We start from the raw sequence: 15,181 nt of genomic DNA, 5'->3' as shown, positions 1-15,181 counted from the left end.
TTATTTTCAACAACTTTTTCTTTTACTCTGCTCCTGTTTCCTAGTGGCTTATTTTTATTGTATGAATATAATATTTTCTCAAATCTTACTGAAAGTAGGGGGTAAAATTATTTTCTTCTGTTTTTTGTGTCTACTATGATATGGCAAAGTTCTTTTGATGTGGTTGTTCAGCTCGGTTCTTTAAATTGTTTCCCTTCCAATATTTTTTCTTTCTCTCAAATGATCATAATTCCAAGTTCAAGCAAAGCAAAATGACTCCTGGGTTGGCAGGCTATGGCCTACATTATATTCAGTGCTTGATCTGTGCCAATCGCTGCTCCTAGAGAATCTATAATTGGGATATTGTTAAAATAGCCAAACTCCTATGACTTACTTACTGATTTGGCTTCCTCTTTCACCACTGTTGAATGGAATTTGGTGTAACTGTTAATGGGATTTAGGAAAGGAAATTTTGAGAAGGCTGGTACTAAAATTTCACTACTATGAAGAATAAGAATGACTTGTCTCACTTTCTTGGGGCCCTCTGCAGTTAGCTGGGGAATGCTGCCTTCTCTGTCTGGTCCTGATATCCAATTAAGAAATGACCGTGCACTGGGGGAGCCTGGGTGGCTCAGTTGGTTAAGGGTCCAACTTCAGCTCAGGTCATGATCTCACAGTTTGTGGGTTTGAGCCCCATGTTGGGCTCTGTGCTCACAACCTGGAGCCTGATTCATGTTCTGTGTCCCCCTGTCTCTCTGCTCCTTACCTACTCATGTTCTGTCTCTGTTTCTCTCTGTCTCTCAAAAATAAATATTGAAAAAGAGGGAGGAAAAAAAAAAAAAAAGAAATGACCATGCACTGATCTCTTGCTTCCTTAATGCACACTTGGAATGAAATGATGTTTATAGACAAAGAAACTTCTATTTGCTTCAGTCTCTAGTACTGTGACCTGGGAAGGGGGCAGGGTCTTGTCCTACCTCATACTCCTATTGTTCTGAGTAAAACTCTTCAGTTACACCCAGGCAACTTCTTTGCCTTCATGGAATTGCCCATTACTCAATCTGTTCAGCCATTACCTCCACCATATATTCCAGGATTTCCTCAAATTTTCTTATAGTTTACTCTTTTGCTATTGGTAGATTTTTAAAATTAATTCAGTTAGTTCAATAATTTTCTATGGTAATTTATTCAGTTAGTTCAATGGCTACCTCAATAGAAGGGATAATGAGTAAACTTGTGGCCTCAAAGAGTCATTCTGAAACCAGAAAAATAATAAAAGTACGGCTAGTGAATTGCTTCACACAATGTTTGAAAGAGCAGAGCATCTGAGATAACAAAAATCTATTGTCTGACATTGCTAACAATTGTTTATTTACGAACTTGAAAATATATTGAAAACTGTAAAAAAAACAAGCTTCTTATACTTTTTTTAAAAATGTGGTTTTATGATGCAGTTAAAATTACAATTATTCACAATAAGTTTAGCCATTTTTAAGATTAAAATAGTTTGGCCTATTAAGAGAACCCGAGATAAATTATACCAAAATTAAGTATAGCTGAGAACAAGGTTTGCAAATACAGTTAATGTTTTGAAATGAATGAAGGACCAAAGATCTGAAATTTACTGTAACCACTAGTAAGTGAGTAGTTACTATAGCAACTGAGACAAACTGATCCAGATTGAGAGAAAAAATATTTGCAGCTGGACCAATCAAAAAAGAATGAGTTTTCTGTGTGGCATTTCCTGCCATCTCCTGTTTGTGCTCTAAGGAGGTAGGGGGGTGGGGAGAAGGACATGCTCTAGGTTTTAGGAAGATAATATGAGTAAAAGGTGTACATGGATATTTTCTAAGATTTATGGAAAACTGTTACACATAAAAGTATTAGCTAAGATATCATGGAAAACACTTCACTAAAAACTTGAAGCTTATAATGAAGTTAAGATAATACCTCCATCTCACACAATGCTATATGCCAATTATATCTCAGTAAAATTTGTGGAGAGGGGAGGGAATAAAGTGCTTATAGACAAAAAAAAAAATAGAAAGACTTGGAGTCTACACACGCTGGGTGGAACTTAAGAGTTTCCGACCAAAGGCTCAGGAATAGGAAACTGCCGAGCTGTCCAATTCTTGAGTATTCACATTAACTTAAGGTTCTTTATTACCAACATTTCTGGAGGCCTCAGGAGATGTTTTTACCTAGGTTACTAGTGGAAAAGGACAATGAAGTGAGTTTATTGACAAAGTCTGATTATCTATGTTACACAAAGAAGTAAAACTTTATTTTTTTACATACTAGAGAACAGTAATTTCCAGTGTATGAATATATGTCATATCAAGTTACTATATGGGATTTACAAATCCACCTGTGTATTTACAGATGTCTTACAGCAAATCAGTAACATTTCTCACACATACATGAATGACTTTTCAAAGGTATGTAGATGTAGTTAATAACATATTTTAATGCTAGCGAATTTCAAGTAGTTTTATATGCTCATATATATCATATATCAATATGTCATACATCGATATGCAAAATACAACAGTATGAATACAAAGAGATGGGGTAACTATTTATATATGTTTATATATAATTAGATTCTCTTTTAGTTCAAGATGTCATACCCAAAAACTAAGGACTACTGATAGCGAGAATGAGATTATACTGTAACCTCAGATATCATCCCCTCAGGGTCTTACTGGAAGTCATTAATGAGGTGATTTTACTGCAGCTCTCATGCCTAATCACATTTCCATGTAACCACACCCTTCAAATCATTGCTTGAAAGAGGAAACACTTTGGGATTTGGTCAAACTTATCAAAAGTATAGAGGGTAGAAATTATCTAGTACTTAAACATACTTGAGCAGCTCTTAATTCAAACCATTTAGACTCTGTCTTTCAGAAAGTACCCTCCTACCAAATACCGAAGAGATATTTCAACTAAGAATGATAAAGCCCATCTTCCATAATTTTGGAATCTACTTTTTCTTTAAGTTGTGTATACACTTTTTTTTACCCTTTATTAATTTCCTTGTGTTTGCTTTTCTTTTTCCTATCAGCCTCTTTTCCTCAACTCATCTTCTCACTACTGGCCAACGTGTTCTTTTCTAGAAGCTTTAACACAGAATCTTTATTACTATGAAAGCACTTTTTCAGGGATTCAAAATATGTACTGATACTTTCATATTTATTTTAAGCAATGATAGTATTTTGCTGATATTGTTTGTAACTTTGATTATGCTTTTACCTTCTTATAATTACCAATAAAAGCTGGTCATATTTGCCATTTTAGTCAGATTTTTCATGACTGTTCCAGAATGGGCTTGAATACCATATTTTGTTTGTTGTTCATGCTGTGAGAATGACAGTCATTCCCAGGCCATGAGCAATAGTTTTTAAAGGTACATGGAACAGAGACACCAATTTCTTCCCTTGTTTGTTCAATTATAATGATAAGTAAGACATGCCACTTTTTGTCCAGAATACTTTTTATATTGTAATAACAATGAATTTACAAACCTCTTATATATATTTTACTTTTTCAAAGAGTGCTGGACAAAGAAGGTAACATTGTTTCAAATATGCATTCTTCAGGTGTAGTACATCTATTGCCATAACTAATACTATGGTAATAATTAAAATCCCAGTCAATCACAGCTCTCTTTCCCACCGAGACCAGATTCAGCCCAAATTCTTTTCATTGAACCTATATTAACATTGTCGTGTCTAAATTAATACCTAATACAGGGTCAGTAAATAGTCACTTGAATGAGGAAATAAATTAATGCACAAATAAGGGATGAAAACAGACCATCAAAGAACTAATCAGAACTTCATCTAGTTTGACTCCCTAAACTGAAGGATGACTTTTGTTAAACAACTCCTTGACAGGCTGTCATCGTGGTGGTGGTCATCATGGGATTCATGGACTCAAGGACATAAGATGAGTAAAAGTGAGATCCTAAATTAAATTTTCTAAGGTGACCAACACAAGCTTCTGCCCAGCTGAGAGGGATAAGATGTTTTACTTCTTAAAGAGTACAACAGTGTCAGCCTCCTTAATCCCTACCTTTTTAGCATTTGCTCTTCCTGATCACCTGCTCATATTATGATATCGATCTTATGTTTCTCAAGCTGTATATTTTATTTGACCATAATTTTTAAACATATTCTTTTCTATACTTTATTGAAATTAATTACATATAACATTGTGTAAGTTTAAGGTGTATATTGTGATCATTTGATAATGCATATGTGTATATATATGCATTGTGTAAGTTCACGGTCTATAATGTGATTATTTGATACATGCATGCATATGTTGCATAATGATTACCACAATAAGGCCCATTAACACATACTTCACCTCACAGTTATCCTATTCTTTCTTTCTTTTTTTTTTTTTTTTTTTTGGTGGTGAGAACATTTAAAATGTACTTTCTTAGCAACTTTCGAGTATACAATACAGTATTGTTAACTATAGTCACCCTGCCATATATTAGATTCCTGTATTTTACCTACCTTATAACTGGAAGTTTGTACCTTTTGACCAACATCTCCCATTTCTCCCACCCCAGCCCCTGGCAACCACCAGTCTACTCTCTGTTTCCGCAAGTTCAGCTTTTCTGGATTCCATATATACATGAGATCATGCAGTATTTGTCTTTTCTTTGACTTATCTCACTTAGCATAGCACCCTCAAGTTTCTTCCATGTCACAAGTGGTAGGGTTTCCTTTTTTTATGGCTGAAAATACCCCACTGTATATCACATTTTCTTTATCATTCACCCTGTCAATATCATTCTTTATCATGTTAATAAACACTTAGATAGCTTCCATGCCTTGAGTATTGTGAATACTGCTCCAGTGAACAAAGGGTGCAGATATCTCTTTGAGACAGTGATTTCATTTCATTTTGATATATACCCGGAAGTGGGAATGCTGGATCATATGGTAGTTTTATTTTAATTCTTTGAAGAACATCCTTAGTGTTTATAGTGGCTGTGCCAATTTACATTCCCACCAACAGTGTGTAAGTGTCCCTTTTTTTCCACATCTCTGCCGATCCTTGTTATTTCTTGTGTTTTTGATGATAGCCATTCTAACCAGTATGAGGTGATCTTTCACTTGGTTTTGATTTGCATTTCCATGATGATCAGTCCTTTTCATGTACCTAATGGACATTTGTATGTCTTCTTTGGAAGATGAAAAGGTTGCTTGCCCATTTAAAATAATTGAATTATTATTATTATTATTATTATTATTATTACTATTACTATTATTATTATTGCTACTGAGTTGTATGAGTCCCTTATAATTTTTGAATACTTGGATATCAGATAATTTACTTGCAAACATTTTCTTCCATTCTGTAGGTTCTCTTTTCATTTTCTTGATTGTTTCTTTGCTGTGCAGAAGCTTTTTAGTTTAATTTACCTGTTAATCTCCACAATCATAGTCATCTTTCAACAAGCATCGGAACTATAGTCTCACAACCCTGACCCTGGAAATATCACTTAGGATTAATTTCCTTCCAAATTAAAACATTCCTCTGATGAACTGCCCAGTGGAAAAAAAAGTTTCATTCTCTTACACTCCTTAACCCCACCCAGCTGATCTTTTGTATACAGAAATGTGAGTGAGAACTTCCAATACGTTACTGAAAGCATCTCTCTGCAGCCTTGCCTATGTCTTCACTTAGCCCATCTTAGTTTTCCCTGAAGCCTCTCTGAGATGGAATTAGTGCTGCTATCATTTTAAGGCAGCAAGACATCTTCCAGAAGAACAACTCTAAATTCCATCCATCCTATTGAAGTCAATTGCCTAGCAAAGGCATGAATACAGAAAACTTAGAGACTCAGCTCTGCATGTTTTATCTCTTTTGGATTTCCAAGTGAGAATGAATAATCACCGGAAAGTCTGGAGTTACTACTGATTATAATACAGTGATTTTTTTTTTCTGTCTCCTATGATCTTTAAAACTTCAGTTAGTGTGAACTTTGACTTACATAGCTCTTTAAGAATTTTGCAATGTCAACTGTGAAGTTTGAACTGGATTATCTTTCTCCTGAAGGCTTCAGACATGAGCATGCTTCCAACCCAGAATTTACTTTAACCTGTTTGACTGAACTCTCTGAGGATTCTAGTCAATTCGAACTTCAACACTCCAATTCTGTCCCCACTGGTAAGCTAAACTTTAGATTTTTTTGAGTATCTTATATTACATCTGTATTTTTTTAATGTCAGATACGTAACAAATAAATCTTGATGGTGCCTATTTTGTGGTGGTAAAACTGATCCCAATTTTAGTTTCTTCAGTTGTTTTTCCTCAAAATACATAAATAGTTTTCTACAAAAAGAACAGAAGGTTATCCCACTAGAATAAAATGTCAGGAAACAAGTTTATTAGGGACACAGAAAAATGTTAATAGTGAAGTAGATTTTGTTTTTCTGAATGTTCAAGCTTATCTTAGTTTTCTTTGGGATGATTGATGAAATCAGGGATTGTATCTGTAAACTGCAGAAAAAAAGTCCTGCCATCTTTCATTCATCTCTTTTATTTCTGTTTCCTTTTATATAATTATATAAAGGACAATATGTGCTCTTTACCTTCTCATTAAGAGTAAGAGAACATTCCTTTTACTTACGTTATTTTGTGACCTGATTTCGATTCTATAGGAGCTGACAATGTTGATAGAATTCAATGTGAAAAATTTCTTTTTTGTTATCTATGGGTGGATAACTTATCCAGCATCCAACAGTTTTCATTTTTTTGCACTGCGGTTTTCAGGAAATAGTACTATACACTAATATTCTGCATACATTAAAAAATTCTGTGGGTTTGGTTTACAGTGAACAGCTATGAGATGTCAATAATTAATTAAGTGTTCTTTGTAGAAAAGAATCATATAATAAATAAATATTTTAAATGTTCTTCTAAAGGAAATTCCCTTTTGAGTTAGTTGTTTATCTCTCCTCACAAAAAAGACAGTGTAATGACAAAAGCAAAAGTTAAACAAAGTTTTCATAGTTCTGGATGTTACAGGACGTTAATCTTTGTCCAAAGGCTGGGTGGGGGGATCCTTGTAGAAATAACAAATTCCATTTTGCAACCAGAGGATTCTTCTAAGAAAATGTGGCATATTTATTTATTTGAGATGTTTGAAAAGAAGTTTTATGTGACTCCCAACCAGTTGCTGATTTGTTGTTCACAGATTCTTTTGTGTTATACGACTTGTTTTATAGTATAAGCTGTTCTATAATCAGGAGATATAATAAATTTTTAAATTTTTCTTTCATCCATAGTATTATTTCTCTTTCTTAGATTGAAAGTCCTACTTGTATTGAACCTACAATTTCATAAATGGAAAAAATCAGTTTATTCCCAATGAACATAACTTTTTGTACAGTGGACTTAGGAAAAAGAAGTTCATAAGTAAAGTACTTACCAGTTTAATCATCGTTTAAATACCCATCGTATTTTCACCATTTTTTTGTCTTCTAGTCATCTTTGTTGTAGTTGGCACATCTGTTCAATAGATTCAACTGTTGTCTTTATGCAGCTGGCAAACGCAGCTGTAGCCTAGGTATAAACTCCTCCCCAGGACCTGGAAGACACTTTCACCTCAATTTCCTTGGCAGTGCCTCAAATTCAACACAAAGAAGCTAAACTCCCTTAAAAATGCCTCATCATTCTTACATTCTTATTTTTGTCAATATCCCCTAAGTCAGCTGAAACATTCCTTAGCGTTGCAATATAAAGTAAGCACTTGTTTCTATGCGTGTTAGTTTAATACTTGTCTTCTTTACCTCTTTGTCTACCACTATGGCGCCAGTACTCAACAGGGTGCCTGGCTTCCTTATATCTTGACTCGCTGATTGCCTGGCCGAGGGACTGAAAGATTGGCCCTCTTCATTGCCCAAGTGCATACACCTTACAGTCTTTTAACTGATCTCACCTTCAAACAAGACTTTCCAAAACAAGTCTCTTGCCCATTGAAAGCCACACAGTCCTCCTCCCTAAGCACAAATCTGGCCTATTCCCACTTGTGTTTGGGATTTCTGTAAGTCAGTGTAACCTGTGTTATAAACCTGGTGCTCTAGAATCTAAATCTTTTTTTTTTTTTTCCAACTTTGTCAGTTTCATGTAACTACCTACATCCTACAAGAATGATTTACACTTTCCAATTACTGTTCATGTTTTTCTTCCAAAATAATTTCCAATAATTATTTCTCCTTCCTCTATTTATTAAGATCTCACTGAGAAAAAAAATCATCTTCCCAAATGCTTATGGTTAACTTTTTATATAAAGGGATATTTTCTGTCAATTTCTTTTAAAAGTTTGTTTTATATATGAAAATGTTCACATTCTATTTTTATTGTTGTTGTAAATACACGTGTCCATGGCTTCTCTTATATTAGATTATGTTTCTTAAAGGTAATTGCCTTTTCACAATTGTTTGTGCTTATGCATAATGCACATGTCACAAATATGATTAACTAAATGACCAAATAGTAAAGTGTAGTTTATCTTTTAATGTATTTTCTGTCATAGGGAGTACTAGTTTAAGTCAAGTTATACATGGATTTTGTCTGCCAACATCCTGGGTGGAAATTACCACACAATTTTTGCTTGATGAAACCATTGCACAGAATAGTATCAATGTGGAATTTGTCCTTCGCTTAAAGCGTTTATGGAGCATTGAGTCAAGTTGTATTCATTCATTTAAAATATACTAATTGAATATTCATGACTGAGAGTTAGTGCTTGAGGTGTCTACATGAAAATGAAAATGAGATAACAGTGGAAGTAGGAAGGAATTCTGTCTTTTTATCTCAGTGGACTGACAGTATGTTTTCAACATACTTAAGCAAGTATAAAGCTATCATGGGAAAATAAAATATAACAGGTGAATGTTAATCCATAGAAAGTTGAGCATTTATGTCTAAAGAGAAATATGTTCCATTGTCAATAAAAACAGTATTTATACCTTTCACTTATATGATTACTTAAAGATAATACCTACAAAGTCTGAATTGTTCTTATAAGGCATTTATGAGTTAGAGTTCATTTATCTTGACCTTTATTAAATGGGAGAATCCAAAGCCCAGAAAAGTAATGTAACTGGACCTAAGCCATTCACATATGTAGTGTGTGTTGTGTGTGTGTGTGTGTGTGTGTGTGTGTGTGTGTGTGAATGGGTGGTGGCAGAGGCAGACGGAAGTTGAGGAGCTCTTAATCTGTTTTCTGCCTGTAAGAGTTTAGTGTTCTTTCTTTTTGCTCAACACTGCATGGAAATTATGATTAAAAACAGTCCCATGAAAGAAAAATGCTTCTTTATGTTTCAGAAATGAATTTTATCAGTAATCGGTAGTGAAGATACAAATGTCATCCCTGGAGGGGCGCCTGGGTGGCGCAGTCGGTTAAGTGTCCGACTTCAGCCAGGTCACGATCTCGCGGTCCGTGAGTTCGAGCCCCGCGTCAGGCTCTGGGCTGATGGCTCGGAGCCTGGAGCCTGTTTCCGATTCTGTGTCTCCCTCTCACTCTGCCCCTCCCCCGTTCATGCTCTGTCTCTCTCTGTCCCAAAAATAAATAAACGTTGAAAAAAAAAAAATTAAAAAAAAAAAAAAAACAACAAAAAAAAAACAAAACAAATGTCATCCCTGGATTCTGGAATGTGTTTTAAGGCTATGAACATTTCATCATTATGATCATTATCATCAGATGTATGTATACATACTTACGTATATATATAAAATGTTACTTTATCATACTGGAAGTTATATGACTACCAATTGGACATACCTGTTTTAATTTTTTTTATCCTTGTAAAATAGGTGTGTCCCACTGGTAGTCATATAACTTCCAGTATGATAAAGTAACATTTTAACCAATATGTGATCCTGAATTCACTTAGGCATTAATTCACTGTTAAAAATTTCTGATGGTCAAAAATCTTTCAGTCATAGTGGATATTCTAATTTTTTTCTATAGTTTCATAACACAGTCTAACATATTTGAGAATGTATGTGATTCAACTTTTAAAAAGTTTGTTGTGGCGCCTGTGTGGCTCAGTTGGTTAAGTGTCTGACTTCGGCTCAGATCATGATTTTGTGGTTCGTGAGTTCGACCCTCGCATTGGACTCTGTGCTGACAACTCAGACCTGGAGGCTGCTTCAGATTCTGTCTCTGTCTCTCTCTGCTCCCCCCCCCCCCCCCCCGGCCCCAACTCACACACTGCCTCTCTCTCAAATGTAAATAAACATTACAAAACAATTTAAAAAAATAAAAAGTTTGATAATTTCGTTTAATCTAGAATTTTGTATGTTTATTAGATTCTAAAACCCTCTTACATAGAACATTTCCTAATATCCTGTGAGACCTGCTTTGGCTATTTGGTATTAAAGAAATGAATTCCATAACGCTAGTGAAGGAATTGGAGAACACTAAAAATTTAGTCGAGATGAGGTCCCGCTTAGTCACAAACAAGGAGTGCCACTTCGGGCAAGGTTTTAACATCCTTTCTGGATGATTTTTCTAATCTGGACAATGTCTAGAATACATTAGTTGATTTTAAAGGCCACTGACAACTATAAAAAAGGTTAATGAATATAATTAGATTTAGAGCATTCCCAATGAACGTAATTAAGCTAAAGACAAGAATATAAAAAGTAAAGACAAAGCCTCTGTTTACATATAATTTAAAACAATAATAATAAAAGTCAACATATGCAAAGAATTTCTAATATATCGAGTTCTTTTACATTGACTTTTTATGACCATTATGTAGATCAAATCATTTTTTACTCCCATTTTTATAAATGAAGAAACTGCGTATCAGTGATATTTTACAGTAAAATTTCAGTAAGTAATAAACCAAGAACTTGGACCCAGACTTTGTCCAATTCCAAATGTTACTGCCACTACATGAATACAAGCCCAAGTACCAGTATCACTCCTTACCCTGCTACTATGACAATAATGAAGATAACAAAAACAGCATTTACCATTTTACTGACAATACCAAATACTTGAACCCTAAACTCATTTTACTCTTCTAATAATATTTTGAAGCATGAAGAAGTCAAATGTTATCATAATTGTCCATCATATTTCAAGTATAGATTTATACATCACTAATTTACACACTAAGTTGGTATTTTCAATTTAGAATGGTTGAGTTGAAATCTTTGTAAGAAAAGACATTTCAATAACTTACAAACCAGGTAAGACTACTTAGTCTATAGAAAAGTAAGTGTTAACATGCTGATTTTAAATAATGACTATATTAATTTTGAATGAGTCCTATATAGTTGGTGAGTCATTTTCAGAATGGTTTCATAGTATTAATCATCTTTTCCTATCTATATTAGAAAACGTATTGAATTCAAATAGTTCCTAACAAACTAACCCTAACTTTTGAGCAATTGTCATTTAAATACTAGAAATTGACCCATGTTTGCTATATTTAAAACCTGCTTTTATATCATTTCCATAAAATTTTCCTTCTGTAAATTCTTATCTTAAAAACAATTCCAGGGGCACCTGAGTGGCTCAGTCGACTAAGCTTCTGACTCTTGATTTCCATTCAGGTGATGAACTGAATCCTGAGATTGAGCCCTGCATCAAGTCTGTGCCCTGAGCATGGAACCTATCTGAGTTTATCTCTCTCCCTCTTTCTCTGCCCCTCCATGCTTGCATGCTCCCTCTCTCTCAAAATAAATAAATAAACATTAAAAAATTTCCAAATCTTAGCAAAGTGCTGGTGTATTATAGATTGAAAACAACATTTTGAGCCAAATAAGAAACCTCTCTGTTGTCCTTTATTTATAGCTGAAGATCAACTTGAAATGATCTACCCAGAGTCACACAGTAACTAGTAACCCAAAATTAAGATAAGAAGCTGGGTTTCATGATGTTTTGTTCATTATATTTGATACTAAAATAAATATCTTTCCTCAAAGATTTCTTGGTATCATATCTTCCTGATAACAGATGAAAATACTACTCGGCCAAGGTATAACAGTCGTGACAATGAACTGTTGTGCTATACTAAAAATAGCAATTTGGGGGTGCCTGGGTGGCTCAGTTGGTTAAGTGTCCGACTTTGGCTCAGGTCATGGTCTCATGGTTTGTGGGTTCGAGCCCCATGTTGGTCTCGTAAAGCCTGGAGCCTGCTTCGGATTCTGTGTCTCCCTGTCTCCCTGCCCCTCCCCTGCTCATGCTCTGTCTCGGTCTCTCAAAAATAAATAAACATTTTTTTTTTAAATAGCAATTTTCAAGGTCTCATATGATCTCAAATACTATATTTTCCAAAAAGTGTTACACTATCCAGAGTAGCCAGAGGAGTCAATATAAACATTTGTAAACATTACATATCCCCATCAATCCACATGATCACACACATACAGTCAGTCATTGCATTCCTTTGAGCATTTAACTATATTTATCTTCCTGGATATGTCTTGGAACCTAGAATTGACCAACCACTCTGCTGAAATTCTAGCTGTACTAAGGTTAGCATAAAAATAAAAAAAAAAAAAGTCATCATCATGGGTGATTTGGGCTTTATGAAGTGGGCTTTGTGAAAGTTATTTCTTTGTCTCAGGAAAGAAGAGCATTACTTCTAAGCGTATGTATGCAAATCCAAAGAATAGATTGTATTCTATGACCTTGGGAGAGAGGATGAGCATCCATCTAATTGTAGCTAATTGAAGACCATCTCTGACCACAAAATAAAAGACCATTATGTAAAAGGATTTTTGTTCAGTTAGAAGGAATTAGAGGTCCTAACTTCTTGAGATGCTTAGAACTATGACCAGTTGCCACATGATTAATGATAGTTATTATGCTACCATCATATTTATATTTATTAGATGTCTACTCTGTACTCAGCTCTCTGCCAGCTGTGAGAAATGTGAAGTATTTGGAAGTTCCAGTGCATGCTCTAAATGCTCTAAGGCTAGTCATGAAAAAACCCATCTGTGTGATTGAAATAGGTGACTATCTCATCCTGTCCATTTCATTCAGGACAGGAACATATCAGCTGGAGAATAGTGCTTTAGCAGGTTGGTTCCCAAAGTCCAGACATAGCCCATGGAACATTTGCATTAGAATCCCAGTATACTTGCAACACTTGAGGATTCTAGGGTTCCCTCCAAGACTCTTTATATGTAAACTCTATGCATAAAATCCAGGAACCTAGATTTTAGAAATTCTTCATATTATGTACATACACACTAAAGTTTGAAAATCAGTGCTTTTGTCAAGGGTCATGATTGGTTGATCAGCAAGGGCTTCCTACAATTATCTACATTATGGCACTTTTTCCAGATAATTTATGATCATAGCAATCTATAATTAACTATAGCTTTTTTTTGTCACCATGCTTTTATAGTAAGAGGGTTAATCCATTGATATACTTGACAGAGTGTTTTCCTATTTTTTTTACAGTTACATATTACCCTCAGATGAATTCAGATCAAAATTTTCCAAAAGCCCTACCTCTCATTCCTTACATAAAACATTAATTTTCCCTGTGTCAGATGCCTCAGTATCCATTTCTGTGGCATTGATATCAATGTTAAATGTTTATTTTCTTCATTTAATCTTTCATTTGTTTTGTTGTTTGATACTGAGTATAGCTTTCGGCTTTCAGTGCAGTTTTATCAAATCGAGAATAAACTCCCACAGGATAAAAGATATTTTCTACTTCTCTTCTGTTCCCTAAAGAGAGACCAGCAGAGAGCTCCATAAACACAGGAGCTGAATTGCTTGTTTCTAATATGACTTTACCAAGATGGACCAATTGATAGAAACCTGCACTTCCTTTGTGGAATTTTTTAATATAACTCTGATCTCTTTAATGGCTCTGCCTAGGGGCCTTCAACTCATTCCGTCTTAAGAAGAGCAATCTAGGTTCATATAATATGCATACTTTGGCTGCTGTGGTAAAATGAAAAGTTAATGCTAATGTGATGTTGTAAAATGAAATAACCCCAACAACCATCATTTCGTTAAATGCCTGCTGAAAATATTCTACTAGGAATGGAGTACATCTATTATAATTCAAAATGATAAATTTAAAAGTGGCTTTTCTGATAACATACAAGGTGCCCTAATGGAAGTATTGATAAGAGGCCATTGCCTACTGCATAACCCCTGGTGGAGTTCACTAAGCTATTCAGAGATAGAGATAGATACAAATATATACATATCTCTTCTCAAAAGTCTCCTGGTATTATGTCTTCCTGTAAGCAGATGAAAAAATTTTACTGTGGTTTTTGGAATAGGCCTCAGTACCTTGGTTTATATAACACTTCATACAGAAAATCAAAGATTGTAGTGAAATGTTTATGATGAGATTTGCAGGTTGGCATGGCGAAATACAGCCAATCTTTATTCATGAAGCTCTTTCTGGCAAGTGGTTGACAAAGGGTTCCCTATAAAGTAGTGGGTGGCTTCTCATCTTAAAGTATAAAATCAGGTATGCTACTGATATTTTATAACCAATTATAGAAAATGTACTTTACTTAACTTGCAAGTATTATTCTCTTTAAAGTACCATAGATTCTAGAGTCTACAAATCATTACATCAGCTTGATAAGGTTTTAGACTAAGTTTTCAGGAAAAAAAAAATCATAGAACATTCTGATTATCAGGCATGAAATGAGAGAAATAGCTGCTACTGACTTGAGTCCTGTTGCTCCTGCTGAGATTATAAAGCTTTCACCTCTGCTCTGACCCCGGAGTAGACTGAAAATTACTGAGTAAACAGGAAAGAGACACAGTGATACCCCTCTATCCCAATCCTATGCCCTGATTGGTTTCTTCTTGAGTCACTGCTGAACTTCCACTCTGGAGTGTGATGAATGCCACAGGAGATACATTGGCAAAAGAATAGGCAATGGGCAGATCCAAAACAAGAAAGCCACTCTGGACTTGTGTCCTCGTTTGAAAAACAAGGGACTTGGAGAGTACCTTCTCTGAACCTCTTTTAAAGATTCTCTGATTTAATTTTATAAGCATTTGATTTAAGGGAAAAAAAATAAGGTTCTATCAGGAGGGTCCAACAAGTTCCGCAAGTCACCATAAATTCTGATTGTTTTACTGCTTAATATAAATTTGCACACTGGGGAAATTCGTCATTGGCTTCCTATCTCCAGCGTCCTGTGGCTGTGTGTGGTGTCACCC

The 15,181-nt window shown here is 34.8% G+C and overlaps 1 protein-coding gene across 3 annotated transcripts in view; it reads left to right on the top strand.

Annotated features, from left to right (window-relative positions):
- Positions 1-5,645: 5,645 nt before the first annotated feature.
- ANO3 (anoctamin 3) overlaps positions 5,646-15,181 on the top strand; it is a 440,478-nt gene continuing 430,942 nt past the window's right edge. For 2 of the 3 annotated variants that reach the window (XM_086677790.1, XM_025927974.2), the window contains exon 1: positions 5,649-6,171. In XM_086677790.1, coding sequence (XP_086533916.1) covers positions 6,018-6,171 — 154 coding nt within the window. In that variant the 5' untranslated portion in view covers positions 5,649-6,017. Of the gene's footprint in view, positions 6,172-15,181 lie in introns of all 3 variants that reach the window. The other variant, XM_086677792.1, reaches the window with a different exon arrangement.

The sequence above is a fragment of the Puma concolor genome, chromosome D1, assembly GCF_028749965.1.
Source record: "Puma concolor isolate L17-30 chromosome D1, mPumCon1.1.hap2, whole genome shotgun sequence".
Taxonomy (NCBI): Eukaryota; Metazoa; Chordata; class Mammalia; order Carnivora; family Felidae; genus Puma; species Puma concolor.
This window is presented reverse-complemented; position numbering and strand designations above follow the sequence as displayed.